The 12,073-nt window shown below is 38.7% G+C and overlaps 1 protein-coding gene across 1 annotated transcript in view; it reads left to right on the top strand.

Annotated features, from left to right (window-relative positions):
• helb (helicase (DNA) B) overlaps positions 1-12,073 on the top strand; it is a 67,706-nt gene that overhangs the window by 16,818 nt on the left and 38,815 nt on the right. The window contains exons 3-4 of the mRNA XM_059978369.1: positions 5,229-5,395; positions 5,952-6,764. Of these exons, the coding sequence (XP_059834352.1) occupies positions 5,229-5,395; positions 5,952-6,764 (980 nt within the window). The remainder of the gene's footprint in view (positions 1-5,228; positions 5,396-5,951; positions 6,765-12,073) is intronic.

Here is a 12,073-nt window from a genome sequence, read left to right as displayed (position 1 = left end):
AGCCACTTATTTAGGACAACTCTTAAGGAGAAAAACTGATTAGAAAATAGCCAGACTATCTTTTGTTTATTTGGGGTACTATCCTTTGTTTATTTTGGACAGGAGACTGTTACCGAGAAGTTTCTAACTAGCAGCAAATCAAAACACAAAAATACAACTGCAGATGCGGTGGATCAAAGAATACGTACACAATGCTGGAAGAACTCAGCAGGTCAGGAAGCATCTGTGAGAAAAGAGTAGCCAAAGTTTTGGGCTGAGACCCTTCATCAGGAATGGGGGGGGGGGGGGGAAGAGAGGGCCGAAGCTCAGTAATAGAGATGGGGAGGGGGTAGGGCCTAGAAGTGCCAGGTGGAAAATCAATCAGAGTAAAGATAAAGGGATGAGGGGGAGGGGATAAGTATGAAAGAACTGTAGAGAAAAAGAAGCAGAAAGTTGAAAGGAGAGAGCGGCAGAGAGGGACCTGGGATAGGGGAGGGGGAGGGAATTACTGGAAATTGGAGAATTCAATGTTCATACCACCAGGCTGGAGGCTACCCAGACGGAAGATGAGGTGTTGCTCCTTCAACCAGAGTTTGGCCTCATCATGGCATTAGAGGAGGCCATGTTTGGACATAAATATATTGGAATGAGAGGCAGAGTTGAAGTGGGTGGCAACCGGGAGGTCCTGTCTATTGTGACGGATGGAGCGTAGGTGCTTGATGAAGCGGTACCCCAATCTGTGTCGGGTCTCGCCGATGTAGAGGAGGCCGCACTGGGAGCACCGGATGCAATAGATGACTCCAGCAGACTCGCAGGTGAAGTGTTGCCTCACCTGGAAGGACTGTCTGGGGCCCGGAATGGTGGTAAGGGGGGAGATGTGAGGATAGGTGTAGCATTTGTCCTTCCAGGGATAAGTGTCAGGTGGGAGTTCTGTGGGGAGGGAAGTGTGGACCAGGTAGTCGTGGAGGGAATGATCCCTGTGAAAAGCTGAGAGGGGTAGGGAGGGAAAGATGTGCTTGGTGGTGGGGTCCTGTTGAAGGTGGCAGAAGTTCCAGAGGATAATATGCTGGATCTGGAGGCTGGTGGGGTGGTAGGTGAGGACGAGGGGAACCTTGTCCCTGTTGTGGTGACGGGAGGATGGGTTAAGGGCTGAAGTGCGGGAAGTGGAGGAGATGCGGGTGAGGGCATCTTTGATGACACCAGAAGGGAAACCACGATCCTGAAAGAAAGAGGACATTTGAGAAGTCCTGGAACGGAAAGCCTCATCCTGGGAGCAGATGCGGTGGAGACGGAGGAACTGGGAATAGGGAATGGCATTTTTGCATTGGGCAGGGTGGGAAGAGGTATAGTCAAGATAATTATGGGAGGCAGTGGGTTTGTAGAAGATGTCAGTGGATAGTCTGTCTCCAGAGATGGAGACCGAGAGATCAAGAAAGAGGAGAGAAGTGTCTGAGATGGACCAAGTGAATTTAAGGGCTGGGTGAAAGTTAGAGGCAAAGTTGATGAAATTGACAAGCTCAGTGTGGGTGCAGCAAGCAGCACCAATGTAGCGGAGGAAAAGTTTGGGAGTGGTGCCAGTATAGATTTGGAGCATAGACTGTTCAACATAACCCACAAAGAGGCAGGCATCGCTGGGGCCCATGGGAGTGCCCATGGCTACACTCTTGATCTGGAGAAAGTGGGAAGAACCAAAGCAGAAGTTATTGAGAGTTAGAACAAGCTCTGCCAGCTGGAGGAGTGTGATGGTGTTGGGGAACTGGTGGGGTCTGATCCCCTCCCCCTCCCCCCTTTATCTTTCCTCTGGTTGGTTTTCCACCTGGTGCCTCTAGGCCCTACCTCTTCCCCTATCTCTATTACTGGGCTTCGATTCTCTCTCTCTCCCCCCCCCCCCCCCATTCCTTATAAAGGGTCTCGGCCCGAAACGTTGGCTACTCTTTTCTCACGGATGCTGTCTGAGCTGCTGAGTTCTTCCAGCGTTGTGTACGTATTCTCTAACTAGCAGCAGTTGCGTGCACTTGTGTAGCAATTAGACATTACACCATGTATAGAGTGAATGGTTTTTAAATAGTGCCGGTTGCATGTGTTTGTGTTCAAAAAACAGTGATTTTTGTCATTGATAGTTGGTGAGAAATAAGCAGTAAGACTATGTAGAACTGTTTCCTCACTGTGGTTTCAAGTATTCAGGCTTCGAGAAGTGAGAAATAGCCGGGAGTGAAAATGAAACTATTTCACTACTTCAGCAAGTTAGGAACTAGGAGGAATTTGAAGGTATTGACAATCATCTTGAATGTTACATTGAAAATGAAGATTTGGAGGATGCACAGTTTCTAACTGGCGTCAGTCACATGCACTTGTGTGTCTGTTAGACACTACACCGTGCTTAGAGAAAACCAGTTTTTAAATGGTGTTATCATTTGGGCTGACCGACGTCAAATTAAAAAGCGGTGATTTTTGATAGTACTCACGCAGGAAGGCAATGAAGTCAATCCATTATCTGCACAGTGTCTACACTGATTTTGTTCATTTACAGTCAATCAAAAGAACAAGGCAGCATATGCTGGATGAATTCTTCTGTTGATTGTTGATAACCATTAGGAACTAATACTCTGCTTTATAGTACTGTGTAAGCATTGGTTCTAATTTGTTCTGTATTTCATTGAAATACATAATTTGTTATTTTGTTAAATTGTGGTTTATCTTTTTTAAACTGTTTCCTTGAAACTTAGGCTAATTGGGGCAGCCACCTAATTTGGCAAAAAATATATTTGTGCTGTTTTTTCCCCAGTTAACCAAAATCCACGTATTTGTATATATTTGCTGCTTTTTGTGCCTTTGAAAGACCTTGTGAAGGTTATAAAGGCCAAATGACTATTTAGATGATGCAACAAATTTCAGGTTAACTAAACAACCTGAAATTTGTCACTAAATGTAAAAAAAAATTAAGAATATAAATCTTGATCCAATAAATCACTGACAGCAAATAAAAGTTTTATTTTGATGAACTGGTTACTCCTACAAAAGCAGTTATCAGTTGCCAAGAGGGTATTGCTTGTGTATGATTTTAGCTTACAAGTTTGGTCCTCAAGGTGAAGTCTTTCTAATTGAAGTATTGCACATTCCCTGCTGCTGTCTCTAACGAGTTTGTATGTTCTCCCCGTGATCGCGCGCGTTTCCTCCCACTGTCCGAAGATGTACCAATTGGTAGACTAATTGGTCATTGTAAGTTCTCCTGTGATTTAGGCTAGAGTTAAATCAGAGTTTGCTGGGCAGCGTGGCTTGAAGGATCGAAAGAGCCTATTCTGCGTTGTATTTCAATAAAATAAAAAAAAATTAAAATTGTGTGCAATGTTCAGAAATATATTGCATATAAAAATTTAAAGAATTTTTGGAACAAACATGATGCACTAAACAACTTGCTCCCTTTTCTAAACAATTTGAGGCTATGAAACATAGAAAATCATAGAGCAGTAGCAGGGCTAGAGTCAGTGTATTTGGGAACGGGTGCAGTCAATTCAGCCTGATGCTTTCCACAGTGTCCATTCAGCTAGCCCAATTTCATATGTTCAGCTTTGCCCTTTGAGCACTTCCCCTCCATGTATATATCCAATTGCTTTTTAAATGATACTTATTCCTGCTTCAAACACTTCCTCCAGCAGTTCATTCCATATAGTCACCACCCTCTGTGTAAAGAAGTTGCCCCAAGAGGTCCCCTTTAAATCTTTCCACTCTCAACCGAAGTCAATGCCTACTAGTTTTTGTCTCCCTACTCTGGGAAAAAGAATGCTGCCATCCACCTTATCTATGTCCCTTGTAATTTTAAACATTTCTACAAGGTCTGTGATGTTCCAAGGAATAAAGATCTAGTCTGGCCAAACTTTCCCTATATCTCAGGTCCTCTAGTCCTGGAAGCATCCTTGTAAATCTTCTTTGCACTCTTTCCATTTTAACTTTCATTTAACAGGGGGACAAAATTTGTAACATAACATCAGAACAACTAAACTCAATGTCCTGACTGATAGGCTAGTACGCCTTCTTCCACCACATTGTCTACCTGTGACACTGCTTTCAGCCAACAATGAACTTGTTCTCCTAAGTGCTTGTGTCACTATGCTCCCTGGTGCCATACCATTCCTAGTTTTAATCCTATGCCAGATTGACTTCACAAAATGCATTACCTCACGATTAAAGATTAGCCTTCTCTATCACATGTACATCGAAACGTACAGTGAAATGCATCGTTTTGTGTCAACAACAAAAACATCTGAGAGCATGTTAGGGGCAGCCTGCAAGCGTAGTGATGCTTCTGGTACCAATTTAGCATGCCCACAGCCTACTAACCCTAACCCATACGTCTTTGAAATGTAGGAGGAAACCAGAGGACCTGGAGGAAACTCACATGCCCGGGGGAGAACTTATAGACAGAGGCAAGAGTTAAACCCTATTGATTTGTCTGATTGATTTTACACCTGGCGCCCTTAAATCTTATAACTATAGATTTAAGTTTGTCACTTAAATCTACATTGAAATCCATTTGCCACTCCTCGGTCCACTAGCCTAACTGATTGCGATCCCCTTGTAATCAATGTTGGCTTACTTCACCATCATCAACATGGCATAATTTAAGGTCATTGGGCCTCTTGAGCCTATTATTATTCAGCACAGATCTAACCCAACTCCATCTTGTCATCCTGTGCCATAGTCTTTGATTCCCTTTCATATTCAAAAATTCTGCCTTGAATTTACTGAATAATTGTGTCCTGAGACATATTCAGGTGTCCACAATGATACAAAAGGTTTTTCCTCATTATTCTTTTATAATCTTACACCTTACTTGGTGACTGAATTCTGTTTCTACTTTCTTTAGGCAGAGTCTACGTCCACCCAACATCCACACATTTTAAACATTAAATATTTCTGTTAGATTGTCTCATTCTTTTAAACACTGTGGCAGGTAGGAATGATCGTTCTCCCCATCTCAGATAATTGACTATTTAAAGGCAAAGATAACATTATATGGAAATTTGAAGATTTCATATGATACGGATTATTGATTTTGTTGAAGATAATTTGTATTTGCATATTTATAAGTAATTGTAAAACAGGCAATACAAGTGATTGAAGTATAGTAAAGTTTTATAATGTCAGGCACTGAACCTAATGGGATTGTTATGTTAGTAGTAATCTGACTTTGTACATTTATGTGTGTGTAAAGTAATACTTGAACTTAAAGGTAATAACTGATAATTTAGTTGAAGGTCAGATTGTGCTGAAAGGTATGAAGTTCCATAGCCTGATGAAGTATTTGCCACAGCTTCTGCCACGGTCCTTTCTGCATATTTTGAACATGGAAAATAATGCCCTTGAGGATCTGGAGCAGATGATTGATACAGAAGTGTGGAAGCTGGGATTCCATTCTGTAAGTTTTTCTCAGACACCAGAATACACTATTTATTCTTAATTTTTATACTCTCGATTTTCATCAGCAGTGAGTTATTGCTCTTCTGAGATTAACCATATTATTTAGTTTTAAGATAATCAAGCTGCAAAATCACATTTGAAAATTATTTTCTGCTGATTGCTTAATCTTTTAATCACTTGGAGATGAAAAGTAAAGATTTGAGTGGGCAGGGGTCTCGGTGGTAATGAGATAACTGTCTCACTAATTATTTGCAAGTGGATTTGCAGAATATGGTGATAAAAATTTGAAAATCAGCAAAATATATTAACCTTGCTGTGAGAGAACCAAAGTTGGGGGTGGGGGAAGTGGATAAAAATGTGTGGAAAGATAAACAAGAATTAGAGAATGTCTTAAACAAAAGTTACCAAGGAAGATCAATTGGTTTTGCATAAACTGAAAATTGTTGCACCTTATTTACTTTCCAATGAATGGTTGTTGCAAATCAGATACATTTGCTCTCATTATTAATAATTGGCTCAAGAAATAGTTCATGAAAAATATTACTTCTTCCTAGATTCTTTCTAAGGAGTTTCAGCTTATTGGTTGTGAGGCAACATTGTTAGCCTTTGAAGAAGCTGATCTTCTGAGGACAATTCCGGAGATACAGAAACATGCTCTTGTAATTTATGATAAACTCAAAAAAACCTGTTGGAGTAATGGACACACTTATGTAAGTATTGATGAGTTGACTGGATTACGCCCAACTGAGATCAGCATTGAAAGTGAATGGGATTCGTTACAATTTTTGAAGGAAACAAACATTATTGTAAATGAAAAGAAGCGAGTATACCTTGAGCGTTTGTACAACTATGAGAAAGAAATTGCTACATGTATAAAGGATCTTGTGGATGAACCACCATGGCATATTTCTCTGAATGTGGAAGAAGTTCTGAGAAGTGCATTCACCCCACCCCAAACGGATTGCTTCTGTAAGGGGAAAGAGTTTGAGGATACAGAGGACAGTGAAAGAGTTAATTTGGATCCAGATCAGATTCGAGCTGCTAACATGATGTGTGAAAATCCTGTTACAGTTATAAGTGGTAAAGGTGGTTCTGGGAAAACCACACTTGTCAGCTTTATTTTCAAGGCAGCAGTTAATAATATGCACATTGCAGAGAAGAAAGAACTTCTGCAAGCATGTGAAGATCTTGAGCAGGATCAATCTGCTCCTGAATGTTGGAATATTCCAACAAGTAAAATTCCAGACAATGACCAGGTTGAAAAACAGGATGTCAGCAAAGCAACTGTGCTGTTCACTGCACCAACGGGAAGGGCAGCTTCTCTTTTGAAGAAAAAAACTGGATTTCCTGCTTATACTTTACACCAGGTAATTGCTGCTGAGGATTTTGTTGTAGCTTTCTTTCTTTTTCAATCTTTTTATTGAGTTTCATATAAATATAAAAAAAACATAACATAATAATGAATAGGTTATGAATACAATAGACTTAAGATTACATTAATAATAGGATAATGATATCCTATTAAACATCAACAACAAAAAAGTACATTAATCAATCAAGTCTATATAATTATATATGAGAAAAAACAAAACTAATCATCAAAAGAAAAAGAAAAAAAAAATTAGAAATGTGTGAAAGAAAATATATATATGAAACAAACACTAAACTAAAACTAACATGGGCAATAATAACAGTTTATAAGTATATGATAGTGTCAAAGAACTCCGGAACTCCATACCTGAACAAGAATAATCAAAGAGAAGGTCTGGGAAAGGCCAAATTAATTCATATGAAAATGTCGGATGAACGGTCCCCAAGTTTCTTCAAATTTAATTGACGAGTCAAAAATAGTGCTCCTAATTTTTTCCAAACTTGGATAAGAAATAGTTTGAAAAATCTTGTTGTAGCTGCTTCAACATTTGTTTATGTTTAACATGATGTAAATAGTTGACCTTTAAAAGGAGCACACCATCAATCACTAAGTTTGAGATTAAACTTAGTGTGGATATTACAAAATGTTTATTATTGTAGGCTTTATGCCAAATTTGATGAAATATTTATGTTTACATTTTTAAAAACACTTGTTTATTATGTGCTGTACCATGTGACATGGGCCATTATAGTCTTTCCTTGACCATGATTGTTCTTGGCAAATTTTTCTACGGAAGTGGTTTACCATTGGTGGTTTACCTTCTGCTAGTGTCTTACCGTAAAATATTTTGTTGTATGCTATTGATTGGACAGTGACTTTACTTGAGACTAACTTTAGTTTCTCTTCCTGATTTTGTAGGATAAATCAATTATGGTTGTGTTGCTACTTGAAAAGCTAGAAAATTGTGTGTTAGGTAGCCTATAATGGCTGCTTGAAGTGACTGATAGGTGTCAAGAAATTTGCCTGGAAAAGTCTTGCATTTAATTACAGTCAAGACAGCATTGTCCATATTAACGCTTAATCTATGTCACCTTTGACAAATGCAATTTAAGTAATAAAAATGGCTGGCAAAGTCTAGTGACTGAAAAGTAGTCAAATGGTGGAACAGGACAACACCTTTTAGATGGTTGGAAAGATGAAAGTGCAGAAGATGACTTGATGTAACAACAGGTTTTCCTCAACAGGAGATCCAGATTGTAACCACCTGGAAGAAGGGAGAATCAAATGATGATGCATATTTGGTGTATTTGACTTTGCAGCAGATGATGTTGCTTCTCTGGTGCAGTGGATTCCAGTTAATTGAGACGCACATCAGTACAAGTACATTTTGAAACAGCTGCCCCAACTCGCTAAAGTTTCATGGAAATAGTTAAGAAGATACAAAAACGATAAACTACTGTTCTACTAACAAATTATGTATTTAAATGAAATATAGAATAAATTAGAACACTAACAATACTACTACAGTACAATCAAATTGTGTATTAGTTTCACTAGTTATTGACAAAGGAATTCATTCAAAGGATGCTGATGTGTTCTTTTGATTAACATAAATGAACAAAATCGGCACAGGCACCTAGTGCAAATTTCAAAGACCTTCAAAGAGTGCTTTTGATGATTTCCTCCTCCAAATCTTCATTTTCATTGTAACATTCAAGATGATTGGCAATACCTTCAAATTCTTTGCAGTTTATAATTTGTTGAAGTGGAGAAATCGTTTCATTTTCACTCGTGGCTGTTTCTGGCATGTCCGAGGCTAAATGCTTGAAACTGAAGTGAGCAAAGCATTTTCAAATTGTCTTGCTTATTATGTTACTTGTGTTTAAACGTACCGTGGGTTAACAGTAAAGAACCATGTTCTGGAAGAGTTAGAGAACTTTTATTTACAGTAATAAAAGTAAATTATTACTTTTATTTCTTCCAATAAACAACCACATCTTAACCCAGCCATGTGCTGGAACATTCTCGCAATCCTGTGCATGCTCAGTGCTCTGTCCAATCATGTACTGGCACATCATAGCACGTGGTATCACCACATTGCTGCTTTTTGCTTGACATCTATCAGAGATAAAAATCACTGCTTTCTGAACACAATCATGCAAGTGGCAGTATTTTAAAAATTGTATATTTTAAGCACAGTGTAGTGTCTAATGGCCACACAATGTGCACGCAACTGACGCCAGGTAGAGCATGTTCGACAACCGTTTCCTGCTCCAATTAAGTGGTATAGTGTACCAAATAAATGAAGGGAATCACAGCTCTTTTCTCAATAGTGTTCATTCTTTAAGAGTTGTTCCAAATAGGCGGCAGCTGATGGCTCAATTAACGGGAATCCACTGTATACTGCCAGATCCATAAGTGTTTGAAACACATGATAAATACTGGTGTATGGATACAGTCAGCATTATCTGCCTGGCATTCCTTCCAAAGGTTTGTTAATAACAATTTACAGATGAAAAGCCATTAGCCTAATATTGTGTATGTCACTGTAAGGCTATATTTGGCATAATATCACTTAGACAAGTTAATGGAAACATGAATGAAGCAAGACAAAAGTGTTGTTGTTTTGTTAAAACATTGTTAAGATATTATTATAGATTTATTTATGTTTATTATATTGTACATAGAAACTTCAACCCGAGGACCAGATATAACATATTTTGTGTGGCAGACAAAGGAGTACCTGTCATGGAGACAGTATCAGGAAATTGGTTGAAAATGTAAATGTTGCTTTCAGGTTCAGTTTTAATTTAATTGACAAGATATCAGAGGAAAATCTGCTGGACATGTTGTCTGCCCAGAAATCTGTACAAATTAAAGGAAAACATAGAAAACCTATAGCACAATACAGGCCCTTCGGCCCACAAAGTTGTGCTGAACGTATCCCGATCTTAGAAATTACTAGGTTTACCCGTAGCCCTCTATTTTTCTAAGCTCCATGTACCTATCCAAAAGTCTCTTAAAAGTCCCTATCATATCCGCCTCCACCACCATTCCATGCACTCACCACTCTCTGAGTTAAAAAAAACTTACCCCTGACATCTCTGTACCTACTCTCCAGCACCTTAAACCTGTGTCCTACTGTGGCAACAATTTTAGCGCTGGGAAAAGCCTCTGACTATCCACATGATCTACACCTCCCATCATGTTATATACCTCTATCAGGTCACCTCTCATCCTCTGTCGTTCCAATGAGAAAAGGCCAAGTTCACTCAACCAATTTTCAGAAGGCATGCTCCCCAATCCAGGCATCATTCTTGTAAATCTCCTCTGCATCCTTTCTATGGTTTCTATATCCTTTCTGTAGTGAGGCGACCAGAACTGAGTACAGTCCTCCAAGTGAGGTCTGACCATGGTCCTATACAGCTGCAACATAACCTCTAGGCTCTTAAATTCAATTCCATGATTGATGAAGGCCAATACACCATACACCTTCTTAACCACAGAGTCAACATGCACAGCTGCTTTGTGCATCCTATGGACTTGGACCCCAAGATCCCCCTGATCCTCCACACTGCCAAGAATCTTACCATTAATACTATATTCTGCCATCATATTTGACCCACCAAAATGAACCACTTCACATCTTTTCCCTACTTTCATTTCATGGTTTAGTTTGTTTATCATAGGCACCTTCAGTAATTAGAATATAAATTTTAAAATGCATCATACTTTAAATTAATTAATATTTTGATCTCATTTTGCAATTTCTGATTTTTCCTAGTCTCCGATCTTGCCTCCAATACTAAAGCAAACTACGAGAAATCTCGGTTATGTCTTAATCCTTCTTTGTTTTCCTTTTGCCCTGCCATATTAAGTTCAAATTCAGTTTCTTGTCATTCACCTGTACACATGTATACTGCCAAACAAAACAGTATTCCTCCTAACCAAGGTGCACAACACAGTATGTTTGACTCACGTATACAAAGTAATATTACCACAAGTAAGTTAACAAATAATAAGGTGCATTTATGAGACAAGTTTAAAAAGTAAACAGTATAATGCTATTGGCACTTCAAACACGATGATACCGGGGTGGTGGGAGGGAGTTCTGTAGTTTTATGGCCTTGGGAAGGAACTGTTTCCCATCTTAACAGTTCTTGCCCCTCCTGCCTCATGGTAGGGGGCCAGAGTAATTGTTGGACAGATGGGATGGATCATTATCAATGCTAAGGGCCCTGTGCATGCAACGCTCTGAATAAATATCTGTTGGGTGGAAGAGAGACCCTGATGATCCTCTCAGCAGTGCTCACAATCCTTCATAGGGACTTGTGGTCAGATGTTTTGTAATTCCCATACCAGATGGTGATGCAGTTGATCTGGACATTCTTGATAATGTTGTATTAATGATCTAATTTCCCTCTGTAAAGATGCTGCTGGTAGTTCCTGCACTTTTACTTAACTTCATAATTGGACTGATTTTGTAATGGCGAGCACTTAACATTGGTTCTGAATCTTAACCTACCTTTTAACTTTTATAAAAAATGTTCCTCATTTTTTTTTTGTTTTAAAAGGTGGGGAAGTGTTGAGACAAATAGAATGGTGAAGCAAGTTGGAATTGTTATTTATTTCCTACACCTCCCTCTAAGTTTATCATGATCATTTGAACTCTTTTGCTCTATCAGTAATTGAATGGTGTTTTGAGATCTGATATGGGCTATTCTGCATTTCTCTGGTAAAACTGAGAACGAACTGGTAATCAATTATGTTGTCATGCCCTAATCTTTGTCTTTTGTTCTAACTTTTTTTTTTAGTTCTTTTATTATTATTTGGCCGGTGCTATTGAACAGGCAATAGAATATGTCATTAAATGAAGTGTGCTTAATAGTTGATCTGATAAATCTAAAGATATTTTGGATAATTTGAACTTGATGGAATCTTCAATTTTATGAGCACTTAAGTAGCTAGTTTAAGCTTGATGCAGTCTACTCCTTATACATTGATAGTTTGGTTATTTTATTGGCAGACGAGGAATTGCTCAGACTCGGACAATGTTGTGTGTTTGGCTTAGTCCTGAACGTTATCCATTCCTTTAATGTAAATCCTAGATAGTCAAAGACTCAGTAATGTTAAAAGAGAAGTTCTGTTCTAATTAAAAGGGGAATTTGAGAAAATTCCACCAATAACCATCCTTCACGGGCTGGTAATACTGTCAAGAAGTTATTTAGATTTATAACAGGGCTATGTGGCGAATATTGCTATAAATATCGCTGTTATAAAACTTGCTCATTTTCTTAACATTTA

The sequence above is a fragment of the Hypanus sabinus genome, chromosome 8 (genome assembly GCF_030144855.1).
Source record: "Hypanus sabinus isolate sHypSab1 chromosome 8, sHypSab1.hap1, whole genome shotgun sequence".
NCBI classification, from domain to species: Eukaryota; Metazoa; Chordata; class Chondrichthyes; order Myliobatiformes; family Dasyatidae; genus Hypanus; species Hypanus sabinus.
The sequence above is the reverse complement of the archived record's forward strand: the minus strand, read 5'-3'. Positions and strand labels throughout refer to the sequence as shown.